We start from the raw sequence: 21,192 nt of genomic DNA, 5'->3' as shown, positions 1-21,192 counted from the left end.
GCAAGGGAGGGATTGAAGAAGAATGTAGTTGATATTAAGATACCGTTAAGCAAAGCTGAAGCAAAGTGTATAATAAAGAAAGCTGTTTTAAGCATAAGGCAAGAGAAATGGAATAAGGAGTTAAAAGGAAGACACCTTTTTAGTATCCAAGATAAGGTAGGGAGTGAAAGGAGTAAATATGGAACCAGAAGAGATGACACTATTATATCTAGGCTACGTATTGGGCACACCAGATTAAACCAAAATTTGCACATGATAGGGAAAAGTGAGACAAGCAGGTGTGAGCACTGTGGGATGACAGAAACAGTGGAGCATGTGTTAGTCTATTGTGAGGCATATAGTACACTGTAAAATGTAATAACTGAATCTACTTAAGAGGATCTTGTAAATTTAACTGATTTTGTAAACTTTGTTGACTTTACTTGATTATGTTGTCTTAAATGAACTTTTAGGTGGATTCAAGAGTTAAGGTCTTTGCACATACAGTCCGAAATTTTCGTATGCGTTTTTTCGTATTTGGCTCTCGTTTGTACGGTGTCTCTGAATTGTTAAAAAACGCCACTCAAAATGCTTGATGGATGCGAAAAACGCAGAAAATCGAACCCGGTCCGAATTTTTTATGACGGACGAAAATATCGGAGGCAGTGTGTAAATGTGATTGACTCAACGTGAGGTCGTATTTATTTTTTAACGTGCAGAAATTTCGGACGCAAATTTCGGACTCAATGTGCAATGGGCTTTAAACTAAACAATTTAAGTACACTGTACTTTAGAGCATAGAGTGAGTCTTACTAAAGGCCTGTTTACCAAATATGGTGCCAAAGGTGTTATTAAAAATAATACATTCCATAGTGAATACAACTTATATATATATATTTATATACATACACACACTCACATGCGCGCACGCACGCAAATGTATTTTCTGATTCTCGTCTTTCTCACAACCAACAGCGAATTATCTTAAATAACAACCAATAGGATATAAGCTTATTGCAAGCCCATAATGATCGATATACGTCATCCTCATTGTATCAGTCTGAATTTTATAGGGCCTCTGTAATTAAGTTCCAGCATTAAGTTCCAGCATAGAACGAAACGTAATATGCGTTCATGTATTGTACTGTTTTTGTAACGTATTCAACACATTTTTGATCTCACGTGGCGGAGACTATGCACGTGCGCAAGCACAAAGCGAAAGTGCACATGCTGCTAGCACAGGTAACCGCCGTAGCCGATGGAAGACAGCGAGGCAGAGACGAAGAACTTCACGTCTTCAGGATCTGGCAGCACAATTAGGTATGGTGGTGACCTTCTCATGAATCTCATGAACTCCAGTACGCTTCGCTGCTGATATGAAGGCAATCGTACCAAATCGCGGAAGTGAACCGCTATTGATGACATAAAACGCATGCTTTTCGTGCGTGTGCTTCTGTGTGTGTATATATGCTCACTTACCTTGACGACCGGCGAGACGCACTGTAAGCAGAGCGAATATTTCTGCTTGCCTCCGCCAAAAAAATCTCCAGAGGAAAGCCCGCTCTCTTCGGAACAATCGTAATACTTTTGCGGCAGACAAATGCAAATGTGTTTCTGTATCTTTTCTTTGCAAGCAAAACCAAAGGTTAAAAAAAAAAAAACAACAAAAGTGATGCGAGAGCTACATCCATTTTGGCGCCTTGTCGCCTTCATAGCGGTAACCCAGCAACATGAGTAGTGGCCGCCGTTGATGACGCAAGCGCACCGCGGTTCGTATGCAAAAAATACACTCAATGCATGGAGTGCTGCCTACGTATTTCCGGTAAAATCTCAGGGGGCGGGAAAGCTTCCGGGTTGTATTCACCCATAGCAAATGTGCTTTACCAGCGCTCGTTTAGGGGGAAATTAACGTGTAATATAGATTAGTGAAATACATCGTATTGTTAAAATACTATATTTTAAACATGTAATGGGTGCTATAATACAAAACTTTAGTTTAGTCATGACCTGCAGCGTTTAAATACACACGTGACTGTGGTTCCGTCAGGCATGGCTGTGTCCCGTTTTATGAAGCTTCACAGAGATTTAATAATGTTCCGAGCATGGATTTACTTTATTACACGTAAGGATTTAAACCTTAACTGGTACTACAGTTTGTTGTCATCACGTTAAGAGTGCAGATGTGATAGAGCCACAGCACATCAGCTACTGAAGATCATATGGTCTATTGGTGAAAGCGCTAGCTAATGCTAAAGAATAAACGTAACACTGGATACATTAATTTGGTTTTATTTGTACAAATTGTAATGTAAATAAAAATAACGTAAATATATAGGCTACTTCTGTCATGGCTCTGCTTCATTTAGTCATGTTTTTCTTGGTCCTGTAGCAGAGCCATGACAAAGTCTTTGGTTATGTGTGGAGAGAAACATATTTTTGTCCTTTTGACAATAATATGCGTTCTCTCCAGTGTCTCGTCATTGGCCCCGCTCCTCTCGTTTCCTTGTGATCTTTCCCTGAGTGTTTGATTACCCACACCTGCCCCATGTCGTTATCCCTCGTTTGTGTTTCCTACATATACCCTCTTGTTTCTTTGTCTTGTGTTGGTGGATTATATGTGTGATGTGCATATGTTCTATGGATGTACTATGTTGGTGTGTTTCGTTCTTCAGCCTTGCCTTGCCTTGTCTTTTCCTGTCCGTGAGTCCTGTTTAGTTAAGTTAGTTGTTGTTAGTGTTCTTTGGTTTTTGTCTTGCCCCCTCGTGGGAAGTTTTTATTTTGTATTTATCCTTTGTTCGTTTTTTCCCCATCGAGGGTGTTTTGTTTTGTACCCTTTTGTTTTGTTAAAAATAATAAAATCCTCTTTGTTAACCCCTTCACCACCGCCTGCCTGCATTTGGGTTCTCTCCTGCCACAGTTCGTGACAACTTATGAATTTCTGTACTGTACGTAATATGCATTATATGTGCTTGTGCAGTCATCCATATCTTAGTTCTTAGTGTGTACTTTTTTGTGTGTAACTAAAATGTCTTTGTATGCAGCTGTGACATGACAATAAAGATATTCTATTATCAAAATGTATCCATTAATTAAGCTTGTATATAATAACTGATACAAGAAATTGTCAGGTAAAATGCAAATACAAAAATATTAAATACGTCAAACAAATCTTTTGATTTAAATAAGGTTTCATATTGGAATATTGTAAAGTAAAATATTTAAAATGGAAGTTACCGGATCGTCACATTCACCGCTCGAAGAATTGCGGGCGTGACGACTACACTATCACAGTAGCAAGTAATAGCTCACTACTATGTTCAAAAGATGTCCCTGTTCTTCTCATGTTATCCGCTCTTAACATTTCTCATATTTCTTGTGGTTAACAGTACGACTTTGTCTGTGATCCTTGGAAAACTTCACAAAATTTAAACAATAAATTGAAGCTTAAGGTCACAGCTATCCTTTGGTGTGTCCTGCTCCTAAACTTTTGTCTTCTCTGACTTCATCATAATTCTGAAACATGTCGTCCTCTCCCTGATCTCCTGTCATCTGATTCTGACTGGGAGCTGAGAAAATACATATAGCCTAGTATTAATGATTTGAAAATGTGGAAATATTATTCAGTTAGAAGAATGATTTAATTACCAATATAATCAATAAGTGTTTTCTTTCATTAAATCATTAAGCTGTGTGCTTTTTAATGTGCTTGCTGTTTTATCTAGTGGAAAAATACAGAGATAAAGATAGAGGGTTTGTGTGTACGTGCCGGATTCGTGAAACCACAATAGAGGAACAAGCTTGCAGAAATAGAACAGCTCGTTTAAGTTTAACTAACAACACACACACTAAAGAGTCTCATAGGGAAGGGATGTTATGAATTAATCCAATGCATATGTTTTAAGTATAATCATGAGTTTTGATGTGTTTTATTGAATCATAGGATTAAGAAACAATGCTGCATAATTAAAAGCATTAGATGATTGAGTTTTTTACTGAAAGTATTTTTACATGTTGTTTTGCGATATGAAACTGTCTCTAAGGACACTTCCTCAAATTAGCAACTGACCACAGGTTGCAAAACATGTGTCGTGCAAAAATGTTGTTTGCAGATATGTGGTGATTGGTGGAAAGGCAGCACTCCTTAAAAGGCAGGGGAGGAGTCAGAAGATGCGAACGACGTCACATACCAAATAAATATATGTGTTTTGAATAATTTGGGTTGTTGGCTTTGTGGAGTGAGGAGGTCGTCTGACAACCCAAAGCTTTGTTACCCCTTTTTACATCTGATAATAAACTTCTAATCGATTTTGAAGAACGTCTCTGTGCAAATTTTTGAACATGCAGGACTGCCTCAAAAGTCCAACAATTGGTGACCCGTGACGTGATTTGTCAAGAGACGAGGGCACATTTGCCATTTTCGTTGGGAAAAACGGAACGAATTCGGGTTCAACACACAGGTCGACCAACATAAAAAGGTAAGCAGAAGCCTGTTTAATCAAAATTCTGCTATTGAACATACCTAAATTGTTGTGTTGAATTTGATGAACATTCCGTATGAGTAAAAGTAAAGTATAAGAGAAGTTTGAGAAATCAGATTTAAAAAGACAATACTGTAAGACGTTGCGTCACACAAGGAAATTGTGAGACGTTGCGTCACCATAAATTCTGTTCGGTTAGAGTCCCTGTTGAAAAAACTAAATTCTTGGGTTGAGTCCCTGTTGAAAGAATAAATTTTCGGGTTGAGTCCCTGTTGAAAAGAATAAATTCTGTCGGTTAGAGTCCCTGGTTGAAAGACATAAATTCTGTCGGGTTAGAGTCCCTGGTCGAAAAAGGACCATAAATTTATGAATGGTTGAGCGGTTGAAGACAAAACGTGGTGACGTAATCATCGAGAGCGTGACTCTGTCATGAGAAACCATAATTCGTAGGTTATCGTAGTGCCTTTGGTTGAAAAATCATAAATTCTGTATAGTTGTTAATGTAGTACTTTGGTATTAAGTTTAGGAAAAATACATAAAATTATGTCAACCTTATTGATCTGTATACATAAATTCTGTGAATACATAAGGGTGGCTGTAAAAATTGTCGACTTGGTACAGTACATATTGTGTGCATAAAATTTGCGGTTTCTGAATTTCGAAATTGAAAATACAATTGCAAGATCTTGTGATACATAATGTCAGGTTATCCTGGAACAAATTGGTAGTTGGTTAAAACCAATTGTCGAGTCTTTGAAATATAATTCGTGGTTGAGTCTGCCGAACTCGTAAGGATTCCAAAATGTTGTTGTGTTAAATAGAGTTGGTACGAGGATGAGAAAGCGTGCTCCAGACTCTAGAACGAGCGTGCAGAATATCTATTTGGAAACTATCACAAAGACTAACTTATGAATACATAGGCGAAGATGTCAGACAATTGTAAAATGCTATTCAAAAGATGAACGATGCCAGTTTGCTGCATGCAAAGGTGGAAGTTTAGCAACACAATAACTAAGGATGATGCATGCATTATTGATGATTGGGTGAAAATGCAGAAGAAGTAAGAATGCCTCTAGCACCGAAAGTCAGAGAAATGGAAAAAAAGCCACAGTAAGTTACGAGAGACACTGTAAGAGAAAGATAAGGTTAAGTGGTATAATACAGGGAAAACATAGTAAGCGAACAGATAATCTAAAGAAAAAATTAGAGTGTAGACTAGAGTAGCGCTGACGAACCACAGCACTCAGCTCACAGAAAGTACAGAGTGGAGAGAGAATAGAGGAAGTGAACAGCTCAAGAGTCAGAAGAAAAAGGAAGAAAAGGCAGGAAGCATTCAGACTCACCCTTCTGTTCCTCCCCAAAGAAACACATACCTTCAATCTATCCATCCGTAAGCCATCCTCCGCCATATGAGCCGTCCCAGCAGCAGGTAGTAGTGGAAATAGCTGGTGGGGNCTGGAGCTGTGAACATGACAGAGAAGATGAATATGTGTACTCGCTGCTTGCACGAAGTTTGCCGGATTACAATAAACGATATTCGTGAGCATTGTGAGACTGTCAGTTGCCCCCCTGTCAATTAAAATGGAGAAGTACTTCAAACTATGTTTAAAAACACATGGACAGTTTGGATGCTAAAGCTACACACTAAGAACTAAGATATGGATGACTGCACAAGCACATATAATGCATATTACGTACAGAAACAAATATGTACAGTACATTAATGTCTAAGTATACATTTATATAATTACGTTATTTGTATTTACATTACAATTTGTTCAAATAAAACTTAATGCATGTATCCACAGTGTTACGTTTATTCTTTAGCATTAGCTAACGCTAGCGCTTTCACCAATTGACCATTTGATCTTCAGTAGCTGACGTGCTGTGGCTCAATCACATCTGCACTCTTAACGTGATGACAACAATCTGTAGTACCAGTTAAGGTTTAAATCCTCACGTGTAATAAAGTAAAGCCATGCTCGGAACATTATTACATCTCTGTGAAGCTTCATAAAGCGGGACACAGCCTGACGGAACCACAGTCACGTGTGTATTTAAACGCTGCAGGTCATGACTGAACTAAAGTTTTGTATTATAGCACCATTACATGTTTATGTATTTTAACAATACGTTGTATTTCACTAATCTATATTACACGTTAATTCCCCCCAAAACGAGCGCTGGTAAAGCACATTTGCTTTGGGTGAATACAACCCGGAAGCTTTCCTGCCCCCTGAGTTTTTACCGGAAATACGTTGGCAGCACTCCATGCATTGAGTGCATTAGCACAGTTCAAGTAAACAATACAGCTTATTCTATACTGTCCATACTTGTGGTGTATTTGAGAGTCCTCTTTTCATTTACACATTTTCATAATGTTCCCATTTGCAGTTAAAATGAAGAGACAAATCTTAAGGACATAATGTCCTTTTTAATAAGAAAAGTAAAGATAATGGCCAGTCAAGGCTGGAGAAAGAACATGCTTCTGAAAAAGAGTCAGAAATCCACAAAAACTTAGAGAAAGAAGAAAGCCCAGAAGAACAAGGACCCATCAGCTAGGCGATTTAGTTGTGCGAGAGACAGCAGACCTGGAGACAGAGAGCAGACAGACAGGAATCGGGAGAGTGAGAACTCTGAACATTTTGAGCAAGAGGACAATAGAGATGAGGCTGTTGACAGTGTATCTATGACATGGAGGCAGAGTGTGAGCAAGATGAGCCCTGTCCATCTACAATACACCATCCGAACCCTCAGGTTTGACATGCGGGATTTGCCATTTTGATAAGGGGTGACATCCGGTTCCTGTCTGCAACGCTGCCGGCGGTTTGTTTGTATCCCCACACTTCGCTCTAATATTAGTGTATTTTATTATCGTTACTTATGATTGTCGTTGCCAACTTACCCTGATATCTCAATAACCCTGTTCTTGTTATTTACTTGAAGATTCTAAACCAAAAGTGATAATTAACTTAACGCCGTTAGCATAGCATTAGCGTGTTAGCTTGCTTTCTGTTTACACTGTGGAATATCATCTTGCCTCTGGTTTGTCTTGTGTGCTAACTGTTTCTCTTTTTAAGCGAGTATACTACGATCCATCGAGCAACCTTGGTAAGTTGGAATTGCACTTCAGACCCGGTGAGTTATGGCTTCTATTCCTATTATTGTTACTTGCACCTTATGTCATATGTTTAGCTTAGCCTTCTCTGTCAGCTGCGAGGGTTTTATATGCGATAAATGCAGGGAAATAGTTAGGCTGACAGAGAAGATCTTAGAATTAGAGTCTCGCATCCAATCTTTATCTGAGGATAGTAAGAGTTTATTGACTATAGAAAACACTTTGGATGCGAGCAACATTAGCGCACACAGCTCGGTTCCGGTTGAAAATTCCCCTCAGCTGGGAAACTTCGTGACTGTGAGACGGCGTAGTCGCAGGACAAAACATCACTCGACCGTTCCGATTACAGTCTCGAACAGGTTTGCCCCGCTCAGTGACGCAGTGTCTGTCTGTCTTTGTTCAGTGTGTGGTGTAAAAAGGTCACATTAGCATCTAAAGAAAAGACAAGCAAAACACGGTCAGGTCAAAGTGTCTGAATAATTTGGTCCAAAATTTGTATCAATTTTACCGGCCGTGCGGGTGCTACAGTCCTGGGGTCACAAATGGATCTTGCTGAAGAGGGTGAGCCGGTGTCCTTGCCCTCTCCGGAGTCATCTCTCTCTCTCTCTCTCTCTCTCTCATGGGAGTGAGTGAGTGGTTGGGGTTCCGTGTTCCACCCTTTAGCTTCGAGGAGGTAGATGTGGTGGGAATGGAGGCAGGGGACGTAGACCAGTCACACACATCTTGTCTGCAGCCTATGAGGAGCTTGTGGAGGCAGTGACGAAGGCAGTCAGTTAAATGTTGACCTTAGTTAAAAAACCAGTCCCTTTGAGGGTACTGCCCCAGTGACAACCATTGTACCCCTAAAGGTACAAATCTGACACATTTTTTTCTGACAGTGTAGCTGTATAAAGTCTTTGTTATCATTGGGGCAACACCAGCTAGGCATGCTGAAGAAGAACATCTGTTTCATTTATAATGGTAACCCCAATAATTCAGTTTGACACGTTTTATGAATAACAGCTTTAATTTGTTTTAAACTTGGCAAGTGACCATGGAATAAGCGTGACCCGCTTCCCATCGGGTGGTTCTTCGTCTCAACGTCGTTCATTAAAATCCTTTAATGCACGGATTATCCCTTACATATTAGACATGATAAGAAATAGAATCCCTTAATTCAGGTTCAGCTTTAACAAACTGCACTTGGTTTTGGGTCTGAAGGACCCCCTTACCAAATATAAGAAACGGTGGAAAATGTAACAGTCATGATTGTGTAAACTCTGGAGGTTGTCCAAAAGGTTGTGTACATGCGCTTCAAAAAACCTACTATATTGCATTACAACCGCATTGAGCTTGACTAATGTATTGGACTAGCAGAGAGCTTGATTGACAGCTAGATTTCAACATAATAATATACTGTATGTTCCAACAAGTGATGTTAGTAAAAACCTATTCTGTCCGCTGTAGTTTAAAGTTCTGTTTAAAATTGTAGTTCTGTTTTATATGAATAATTTCCAGTGTATATTAATTGTATATAAATATTTATGAACTGATTGAATTGATGATTTTATAAATATCCTTACAATATGGTATTGTAGTTAAACCAAAGTAGATTGTATGTAAGATCAATAAATAAAAAAAGTAAAGTGTTGTTGATTTTTGAAAATTTTAATAATACAAAAGTGTAATTTAACAAAATTGAACATTACGTGTCATTTTATGGGTTTATTTTACTTGAATCCCGGACATTTGAAATTCAAGAAAATTGATTTGTTTTATGGCAATCATTAAACAGCAGATTTATTCTGAATCCTTAGACTGTACATATTCATTTTTAAAAATTCGGAATACTAAATTCAATTTTCAAACATTCAAATTCAATATTCTTCAATTTAAAATGCAAAAATTCAGAAGTTACAGAAAGTGGGTCAGAGGTTAGGCTTCCAGATTGTTCTTCCTTTGAAATACTGCCCATCCCTTCCTGTAGCTCAATTGGCTAACAATGCAAAGGTTGCAGGTTCAATCCCAGGGAACATGTTGATGTATAAACCAAATGCATGCGTTGCTTTGGATAAAAGCATCTACTGTATGTGATATGGAAATGTAGGAGATTACGTCACACTTAATAACCCGCATCTACATGTATTGACAACAATAAAGATACATATTCATTGAAGCTTTAAAACAGAAGTACACTGTAAAAATGATTCGACCCAACTACACTAAGTTAACGTGATACTTAAAATGACCTCTTGTCACTTCAAACCTTTATGACTTTCTTTCTACAGAACACAAAAGAAGATATTTTGAAGAACAGCACAGCCCTCCATTCACTTCTATTGTATGGACACAAAACCAATGCAAGTGAAATGGGGCCAGCTAACAACACTCTTCAAAATATCTTCTTGTGTGTTCTGCGGAAGAAAGAAAGAATACAAACAGTAAAACCTCCAGTGTTAAATGAACACCATTAGTGTTTATATCATTCTCACTCAGAGTGTTAAAAAGTAACACTGAAGCAGAGTTAAAGTTAATGAGATAATGAAGTGATTAATGAAGAGATGATTGAGTCATTAATGATGAACACCTGCTGTTAACAAACACAATCACTGAAGAAACATCAACAATGAGAAGTCACCCTAAGAATTATATAAACACTAAAAGTGTTGATTTAACACTGGAGGTTTTGCTGTGCAGCTTTGAAATGACAAGAAGATGAGTAAATGATGACAGATTTTATGTTTTTTGGTTGAACTATAGATATTGTTGCTGTGTGCTTTTAGAGTACATTCGTTATGGCAATGAAATGAGAAATGAATCAAATGGTGTTGATTCTTGGTCATTGAAATCATCACCATCATCTTTTGATAATGAACATTAGAACATTAAATGTGTTCATTATAATCTGAACGCAGCTTAAAGCAGATAGAAGGGAAAACACACACATGTCAATTTTTGATTGTAATGTAACAAAACAAACAATATATTGTTTTTGAAGCCACTTTTTGACAATTCAATGCACTACTTGTGTCCAATAATATAATTGATTGATATTATATGTTTGATTCATATGTTTTGTGAATAATGTGGCTTTTCTGATATGGATAACTCAGAATGGCATACACGTTGTTTGATTACATTTTAAGGCAATTGACAGATGCCTCATTAAGTACATTTATATTGAAGCTTAACAGAAACACGTTTCGCTGTGAAAACCTTTCCATTAGGCTGCAGTCTCCATGTCAATCTCGTGTCCTTCTCTATCCCATGATCCTTCAGTTTCTGCTTTATCTGATGAAATAAATAGTGTGCGTCAAAGTGTATCTTATTCATGACATTATTTATTTATTTGTCTATTTCTTTATTCATTTTTCTGAATAAACAATCTGCCTGGTGGTATGTAAAGCTGCTTTGCAACAATTCAAGCTGGTAAAAAGTGTTATATACATAAGATTTAACTGAACAAACGTTTTATAATCGGTACATTGTAACATAAGCCAACAGTGTGCATGACCCCCCGAGCAAAGGAACGTCCAAAAGACATCTTGTCGACGTTGAAAAGACGTCTCTTTATGGGCCAAAAGTGAAAGGTGTTTCCGCGTCTTTTCATGACGTCTTCTCAACGTCTGATAATGACATCCATGGCACGTCTGTAAAAACTGGTTCAAATCTGAAGTTTATTAGACTTGCCTTTAATAAATTAAGTAAGACTCTTTGAAATAAATTGAGGTGCATGGTTTGAATTCAGTAAGATAGCAGGCAAACATCGAATCAATGTTAAACATGGATGATTTGTCAGCATTATTGTGATCAGCGTTTGCTTTAGTTGAAGCTTTCTCTGTGTTGATTGTCACCATTGTTGAGTTTTATTAAGCTGATTATTGATGTCTAATTGATTCAATAGCATAGACGCTGTGTGACAATTATATATTTTGATAACTGTCCATAAATAACATCTGACGTTCAAATGTTATTTAGGCAGCAAATCAATCTGTTCTGTTATAGTTGAACACTCACCGACTGTAAGATGTCCTTCATCACTGCAGGGTCATTTACATTCTGACCCGATTTCAGCCCCAATCTCACAATCTGTTTCTTTGGAGCTGTTGGAACATTATAAATTGTGAGGTTTGGCTGTTGAAATTATGAGGAAAACCATATTAAAGTGTTAGCAAATGTCCATCTCTCAGCGAAGTGTAACTCTACTGAAACTCAAACCCATATAACAGTATAATTTGTATATAGCACATCTGTACATCCAATATACTGCCTATTGTCCTTTTGTCTAATATTGTTCTTTTTGTCAAATGTGTTTAGTCTCTCACATATTTATTTGTTACGTTTGTTACCTGTGCCTTGTCACTTTTTTAACCTTTATAGCCGTGGCCAAACGTTTTGAGAGTCACACAAATACAATTACACTTTTAGGTTTACAGATCAACGGTTTAGCATAGATTCAATGGTTGCTTGCTGTCGGAGTTTCTAGTGACCTTGCAGACGTTGATGAGGTTGTTCAGGTGTGTTTGATTGGTTTGATAGGGTTGGCGCTAAACTCTGCAGGACACCGGTCCTGGCCAGGACTGAACCTGGGGACCCCGACCTAAGCTAATATTAAAACACAAGAGTCAAGAGCTCAACTAAAGCACACACCTATCACGATAAAGGTGGTTTGATGAAATGTAAACCGTTTTTATTGATCATTAAAGAAAACACAAGTGTCAGCCTATAACTCACCCATGCATATGTTATTGATGCTGATGATGAGATCTGGGAATGTTGCAGAAAATCCTTCCGAGCATGAGCAGTTGTAACCTCCCTTTACATTTGTGCAGTAGGCATTTGGACCACACACAGATGGACTTGCTTGACATTCATCCACATCTGGAAAGAGAACGACAAGACACAAAACCATCACATTACTTAAAAGCAGTTCCTCATTATACAGAAACAACTGTATCCCCTTTACATCAAGTATAAAAAAAAACAATAGAACAAAAATGTGTTGAAACAGATTGAAACATTTACCTGTACATGGGTTATTTCTACTGATCATTTCATTCATATTTGTGGCAATATATCCACCCAAACAAGAGCATGAGATGCTTCCGTTGTTGTTGTGACAGAATGCGTTTGGCCCACACATGATACCACATTCATCAATCACTGGAATGATAAAACCGATAAAAATATAGCATCTGCACACTTAAAATGTTACTTTTAAAGCGTAAACAATAACATTAAATATGGAATAATGTTCGCTTAAGCGCTGCCCACACTGAATGATTTAGTACAAACTGAAACCATAACAGTCTATACCTCATCAAAAATACCATTAGGTAGATGAAATAACGCACCAAGCCGCCAATATTTACAGTATCTGATGGCTAAATGTCTTCATTGATATCTCTATCATTACTCAATCTCAAGGTTAATGATCTCTGCTTCACAGGCAAATGGTTACCTGGAGGTGGATACATTAGCATTTACATTTAGTCATTTTCAGCAGACTTTTATCCAAAGCGACTTACAGATGGAGCGTTTTTTACTCTAGGGGTTTGAATAAGAAAGACACATTTAACAGGCACAGACACTTTATAAGACACATATTATGTAATTACCTGCACAATATGCAAAATGGCAGCCAATTGGGCTTTTGAGCTCATAGATGTAATATTGTCCTGGACATGCTTTTACATTAATTGGAGTGGATTTAAAATAGCAGCAGTTGTTGTTCCAGCTACCACAGACATCTCGGGTGACCGCCCCATCCTCCATTCTTGGATGTTGACCGTTTAGCCAAAGAGTGGCATGAGTGCCACAGATGTTTTCTTTAACACATGTGTCTGACATCTGAGCACTTCGGTCATTAAGGAAGAGACGATACCATCCAACCCACTGGACATTACGGTCACACATTACTGTGGAAGAGACTCTGTTGCTTGTGGCCCTCCAAGCATTATCCAGCACTGTGTAATTATCACAGGGGTCGAGGCCAAGAGTCTCTGCTGATATGACATTAAAAATAACATTTGTGACTTGCAGAATGAATGGTCTAAGATTAGTATTCCTATTACCTATACATCTGTTGGATGAAACGTAACAAGAAGACAAACAAATACAGACAAATTGTAGATTTGTTCATGTTATTAAATTGAATGACATTTTACTTTCAGACCTGCGCTTCTTTGTATCATGTGATGGTGTCTCATCTCTGTTAGACCATACCAGCCATCTTTACAGAAATATATCGGCAAGATTGTTGCCAGCTAGTTACTGTAGGTCTCACATCTTCACCAGCTCTTATTGAGGTTTTAGAAGTTGAACTTTAGTAAGTCTTCATTAGCGTGATCAGTGTTTCTTTCCGTTGGGTTGTTGACTCTCATTTAGGAAAATTAATTCTACCCCAATGTGTGCTTTAAACGTGTTTGTTTTGGAAAAGAATGCTAAGTCAAAGGAAACCTACAGTGGGCCACTAGTGCACATGGCAACGACATTTAAAAAGCAAATATAAGTTCACAACACAACGGAATCGAGTCACAACACAACGGAATAGAGCCACAACACAACGGAATAGAGCCACAACACAACGGAATAGAGCCACAACACAACGGAATCGAGTCACAACACAACGGAAATGCTCCCGACCACTAGGGGGCACTTTCGGCATGATAAATTAGGTCATGCCGGGTAGGAGGTGCGCGTTTTGCTGGGGGTTGTTTTAGTGGTTTTGGTAGCCTGTTTTGCGTGTGTAAAGCATTTAAAAGGAAAGTGTGCTCTACTGTGGAAAAACTGAATGTCAATGGCAAACAATCGAACAAATTTGCACAGCGCTTTTGAATGCTTGATTTTGATTGGCTAGTCATGACATTCTGATGTAAGTTATGGCCCTTTCACCAGACTTGGCAGTTGGACACAGTTGCTGCGCTGCTGCTGTCTCTCACAGTGAAAATGTCTCTGGGCGGACGTTCAAGGTCACTAACCAGCCTGAAGTTGATGTATATTCATTTTTGCGGTAATGACTAATACTAATGACGCTCATTTTAGGCACAGTTTACTATGACATTTTGCACGTATCGTGTATTTTAACTTGCAAATTTACCCACTCTGTATTCTTTATTTAAATCTCTGTATTTGTCTTCTTTTTGTTAGGTCATATAACTTCAGGAATTCCATTATTAAAACTATGTTCTCCGTGTTTTGAGCTCACTAAAATGTTTTGCCATTCACAAAAAGAGCGCTTGCAAAGAGCCGTGCCAGTGGAAGGATTTTGGGCACCGGTTGCGCACCACCTCTGTGCCGCCAACGAAACCCTCACGTTTTGCATCTTACCGCATGTCTCCCACTGAAAATGAGCTATAGATATTCACGACTGCCGCTCAAAACTACACTGTATAAATTGATCAGTTGGATCAACTTAAAAAATTACTTCAATTGGTAACACTTAGAAAAATTAAGTTGGTCCAACTTAAATTTCCTTATCTACGATAAGTCACCATCATGGTGATCAGTGTTTCCTTGAGTTGGGATCTCAACCCCTGACTTTCATATTCAAATTTGTTTGCCATTTTTTACACTTTTGTCAGCTGTGAAATTTAAATTGAACCAACTTTACATTTTTAGGTTTTACCATTTGTACTCATTTTTTTTAAGTTGATCCAACTGTTCAATTTTTACAGTGTAATAACAGAGGATAATCCCGGTGCTTCGAATCACCTTGACCAGCAGAGTTTAATCAAACATCATATATACTGTAAATACACCATACGATTATATTTGCATTGCATTGTCGCCTATTTGCATTGACATTCTGCCTTAACAACTAGCATATGAGTTAACCTCCGCTGCTTCTAACATATAGCTAGCCTACATAATTTGGATTGAAAGAATGAATTCCAAAACCTCCACTGACATACCCGGGTATCGTACACTCGTAGAGTTTTTTTTAACTGTGCATATGTGTTTAAATGATTTTAAATGCTAGAAACTGTATTGTGAGCTATACATTGGTCGTACTTGCAATAGGCTAAGCGTTTAAATGAAATGATTTCTTTAACATTGAAATTAAAGAATTAAATGAAAATATGTTTTTCATGCTTTGCTTCTATTGTGTGTATATGAATTGAAATAATCAAGACTTTAAATGACTACGGCCAAAAACGATTTAATCAGAAATTAAATGATGGCCATCGAAAGGAAAATATTTAGTTTTTTATTTTATTTCATTACTTATTTTCTTTGGTAAATGCAGAACATCAAACAGCAATGATGTGCATTAAAAACAAATTCCTTTATTACACCATCTTTAGCTAAATATTGTCAAACGGAATACGGAAATAAATTTATTTATTTATTAAAAAACATTTATTTATAATTGTATGCATTATTTAACCTTTGGTTAAATAATTTATATTTACCATGCCATTTATATTTGCCTTAATTTATATTTACCATGGCCACCTGCGACTGACATTATGAATGCACTTGAAACGATGAAGAACGAGACAGGAAAAATTTGAGAAAATCTGACAAAATACACATGAATAAGCTATTATTGGGTTATTATTATATAGATGTTTTTAAATGACAAACACGGCTGTTTTCATGGAATGAAGGCACTTGGGTGGACCGCTCCTGTTTGCCAGGTTTGGGCCACAAGCAAGCCAAAGCAATGCCTCATGTCAGCCAAAAACAAAACAAATAAAGCAGAACTGACCCAAATATAATCAACAGTTCATTTCAATTCTGGCCCAGATTTATCCTAAAACCAACACCTTTCTGTGCTCCTGTTTGACAGAATTTGTATTGAGTTTCATTATTATTATAGTGATGATTGAGTCATTAGTGATGAACATCTGCTGTTAACAAACACAATCACTGCAGAAAAGATCAACAAAATCTTAAAATAAAATTACCCAAAGAAACACAACAACTACAACCTGAAACACAACCCAGTTAACAAAAGTTTGTTATAAGAACGTTCCTTAAAGGTTTTTCATATGTTTGAATACGTTTTAAAACATCTTTTAATGTTTTAAGAATATTACCATCATGGTGATCAGTGTTTCCTTGAGTTGGGATCTTGACCCTTGACTGTTACTTTATGTGATCTGCTGAAACTGTGAGCTTTTAAAGTGCACTTGATATGGCAGTGCAAACAAGAACCTGACCAAATGGTGTTGGTATGGAACCATTGACACCACTGTGAAGTTGTGATTTGATTCAGTGCTCGAGTTTGGATTGAATGCTATGCTGTTGATCCTGAAAGAACATCATAAGATCAGGGATTCTGATTGTGTTTTGATGTCTAGAAAGATTTGTGAAAAATGGATGTATGTTTATCAAAACTAGTGCTGCCAATCGATTAAAAAAAATAATCGGATTAATCACACATAACTATTATATTTTAAAATATACTTTTACATTTTAATAATTTCACATTTAATCTTCAAATTGATGTAGAAACAACATATTTCTTTAACAGCATCATTTTATGAAAGCTAACATTTTGATATTAGTATTGTAACTGATGTCTCTATTAAATTGATTATTTTAACATGAATTATAGCCATTCAACAGTATTATTGAGAGCTCATGTAGGAAATTGAAGGACACTTTACAGTCTTTAATGCTAAGTTATAAATTAAATGCAGAAGAATTCTCATTAAAGCTATGAAATCACATTGATTTCTTCTTTTATTTTGTTCTTTGATTAACATTAGTGACAGGAGTCACAGCAGCACGTTTAATAAGAACGCGGCCCCTTTAAGAGCTGTCTCAGTACGCAGATCTGACCGTCACCGCACTCCCATTTTCACAACTCTTTGCATTCATTTAGATTTTATTTTACACTTTGAAGTCTGTGCTTAAGAAAATGCTAGACAAAACGGGCTTTCTGACATAATCTTGTGTGGTTTTATCCATTCAAGCACGAAAGAGAACTTAACTCGGATGCGCTGTCTGACAGAGATTCACCGACGCAGCCTTCAGCCCGTGACTGTACACACCAGACTGGACCTCGCGTTGCGTTTTGCCGCGTCCCACAGTTTAGAAGCGGCCTATCTCCATTGAACGCGTCAAAGCAACCGTTTAAAATCGCGCTTAAGTGGTTTAAAAGCCTGTACACGAATAAGAGCGTGATTACATAATGTAACGCTAGACAAAGGATGTCAAAACAAACGGATGTTGCGTTAATTGCGATAAATATTTTCTCACGCGTTAATTTGAAAAAATTAATCGCATGCGTTAATGTTGACAGCCCTAATCAAAACACATTTTAGAATCACACAGACATCAGGAGTCAGTGTATGAATCTCAGCAATGGTGAGAATCAACAGACTAATTCAGATAAACGGATCAACTGCAATGCATGCTGGGAATTATGAATGAGTTTTGTGCTATGATGTTACCCAGCATGCATTGCAACATGAAGTTTTCGTTTACTGATTGTCACCATTGTTGAGATTCATACACTGATTCTTCATGTCTGTGTGTCTAAATTCAGTCCTTCGTTGAAATATTTAATTGTTTCAGTTTTCACAAATCTTTCTAGACAGCAAAATGCATCAAACTCCCAGATTATATAATGTTCTTTCAGGATCAGCAGCACAGCAATTTATTCAAATTTAAACATGATAGTAATCTCAATGACCACCAACCAACAACATTTGATTAGATTATCATTTGCATAACCAAAACAAGTGTACTTTAAAAATACATAATCTACATAGTACATAATAATTTAACAAATCTGAAGAGTAAAAGTCAAGGGTCAAGAGCCCAACTCAAGGAAACACACCATGATGGTGACTTTTGTCAGCTGGGAACGTTCTTAAAACAAAAAAACTGACATTTTGCATATTTTAAAACGTGAAAAATCTCCAAGGAACGTTCTTATAACAAACTTTTGTTAGCTGGGTTGTGTTTCAGGTTGTAGTTGTTGTGTTTCTCTGGGTAAATTTAATTTAATTTAAGTTTTTGTTGATCTTTTCTGCAGTGATTGTGTTTGTTAACAGCAGATGTTCATCACTAATGACTCAATCATCACTATAATAATAATGAAACTCAATACAAATTCTGTCAAACAGGAGCACAGAAAGGTGTTGGTTTTAGGATAAATCTGGGCCAGAATTGAAATGAACTGTTGATTATATTTGGGTCAGTTCTGCTTTATTTGTTTTGTTTTTGGCTGACATGCGGCATTGCTTTGGCTTGCTTGTGGCCCAAACCTGGCAAACAGGAGCGGACCACCCAAGTGCCTTCATTCCATGCCATATGTGGGCCAGATGAGGGGGTATGGGGAGTAAGGTGTGGGCCGGATTTGGGCCGCAAATATTTGCTATCTGGGTGGGTTGCTATCTGGGAAGCAACATGTGCATGGACACTGATGCCAATTGGTCATTGCCTGTCGATGCAGAAGTATAAATTAAAACTGACACATAGCCTATGGAGTAGGTCCACGCACGAGTATAAACTGAGTTTAAAGCAATCTGACCCATATTGTTTTCTTGAAGGCTTTTCAATTCAAATACAAGTGGATTATTTGGTTGCATGTAAACATAGTCAATAATCACAATAATGGTGGTTTGAAGTTTCAACATTTTTTAACATTAACTGATATTGATTCAATGCAATTAACATTGACAAATCCACAATTTTTAAGGGAAGTACAGATATATCACCAAGGATTATCTGGTAATATATCAGAGGGGATATTCCAATTAAAATAATGTACAAATACAAATATAAAAAACAAAGTTTTCATCAGATATTATTATTTGCACCTTTAAAACAAAACCACCCTTGCAGTTGAACAGTGTGCATGCCAAGACAAGATATAATGTTAAAACAAAGTATTTTGAAATGGATCAAAAGTAAATTTAGGTTAAAGTCGTGTAACTTTTGAAGGGCAGTAATAAAAAATACTGTATTTCTATCTTTTCAAATGTATATATACACACACACTGACCTGAGAAAATCAGCAGAAGAAACAGCATTTCCATTGCAGATGGATTTAAAGAATAATATCAATCTGAAACAGAAGGAATCAAACACATTTCAATGAAGTAAATCAGCATGTCAGTTTAGTGATGTAATTCAATAAAGCATGCACGTTTACCTGCAGGACCAGTCTGAAGATGAATATGGTCTTTCTTATCTCTACATTCTGGGTTTTGTTTCCTACAGAATAGCCTCCTACAATGGCTCTAATGCAAAACATGTCTCTGTTTGGAAAAAGTGACACTGATTTTCATTCAGATGTTCAGATCTTCTTTTGTTTGAAATCATGTAAATCAAGGCTAGTCAACTCCGGTCCTGGAGGGCCAGTGATCTGCATAGTTTAGTTCCAATCCTGATAGCAAGAGAGCAGGTGAGAACCATCGAATCAATGTTAAAAACTGTTGATGTGTCAACAATGTTAATTGCATTGAATCAATATCACTTTTGCACCCGCAATTAATGTTGAAAAATGTTGTAATTTAAACAAACCACCATTATTGTGATCAGTGTTCGCTTTAGTTGGGCTCTTGACTCTCATTAAACAATGATTCTACAAGAACACTTATGCATTTATAAAGTAAGAGATGTTTTATAGTTAATTTGAAGTAGGTTACGGTTTGTGATGGCTGGAATCAAGAGGAGCAATAACACTAACCAACGTTGAAGCTGATCTTTCACGACTGATTTGAATGTTTTGGTTCACAAATGCAAAGATCCTACAACAAAATAAACAGAACATTTACTGACACACTTAGACATCGACACTCATACACACCTCAACAATGGTGACGATCATCAAACTTATTCAGATAATCAGATCAACTGCAATTAGAATTAGTTTGTCCAAAATCATAGTATGCTGAAATGAGTATTCTTAAAGTACCCGGACGGTCTACTGTTTCTGGTGAAATTTTGAAGTGCAGATCCATGGAAACTCAAAGGGCTGATATTACCCACAACTCACCGTGAGTAGGCAGAGTTTACCCAGCTAACACAGTACATTCTGACAACGTCGCCAGTTCATCTTCAATTGGTCACCATGACATTACTTTGTCACCACGTTCTGAGGACGTCTTGGCAACGTTCTATTTCTTAGAATTTTTGCTTACGTTCCAGTAACGTTCTAGCCACGTCCTCAAATAACATCCTGAATTAATCCCATGGAGAACGTAGAGACGTGATGTACTGGTCTTCAGATGACCTGTACACTGGTCATTTGATTAATGAATCTGGTCATTTCTGTTTATGTTATTGTATGGAAAACTTATGATCAGAGTAAAAATTTGTTATAATGTCAAGTGCTATAAATGACAAATGCTATAAATCCGACTTCTCAAAGCTATTAAACTGGAGTTTAATTCGATACCACAATTAAAACTGTGTTTCTATTTATTTAGTGCACGCGTCTGATATGTGCGTGCATATCGAAAGCCAACAGTTTCACAATTGGCGTGCTTTTGATCGCCGTATTAATATTAAAACGCCGATTTCTTAACGCCGCCGGGCGCTAAATTAACGTCATACGCCGCCACGCGTTTAAATGCCTCACGTTAAGTTAACGTCACACGTCACATACTCTCCCTGCACTTCCAAATTTTGCTCAGTGCAGTTTAAGAAAAATACTTACTTTGCAAAGCATTT

General features: G+C 37.3%; 1 protein-coding gene across 1 annotated transcript; it reads right to left on the bottom strand.

The window, feature by feature from the left end:
- Positions 1-12,154: 12,154 nt before the first annotated feature.
- Positions 12,155-19,769, bottom strand: LOC130569540 (pancreatic secretory granule membrane major glycoprotein GP2-like). The gene is made up of 6 exons (XM_057359241.1): positions 19,670-19,769; positions 19,520-19,582; positions 13,173-13,559; positions 12,580-12,717; positions 12,289-12,435; positions 12,155-12,159 (listed from the first exon to the last, which is right to left on the bottom strand). Exons 2-6 carry the CDS (start codon positions 19,551-19,553, stop codon positions 12,155-12,157), a joined length of 711 nt encoding a protein of 236 aa, XP_057215224.1. The 5' UTR covers positions 19,554-19,582; positions 19,670-19,769.
- Positions 19,770-21,192: the final 1,423 nt, after the last annotated feature.

Source organism: Triplophysa rosa, linkage group LG18, assembly GCF_024868665.1.
Source record: "Triplophysa rosa linkage group LG18, Trosa_1v2, whole genome shotgun sequence".
Lineage (NCBI taxonomy): Eukaryota > Metazoa > Chordata > Actinopteri > Cypriniformes > Nemacheilidae > Triplophysa > Triplophysa rosa.
Note: the sequence above shows the minus strand (reverse complement) of the source record. Positions and strands in the feature narration are given on the sequence as shown.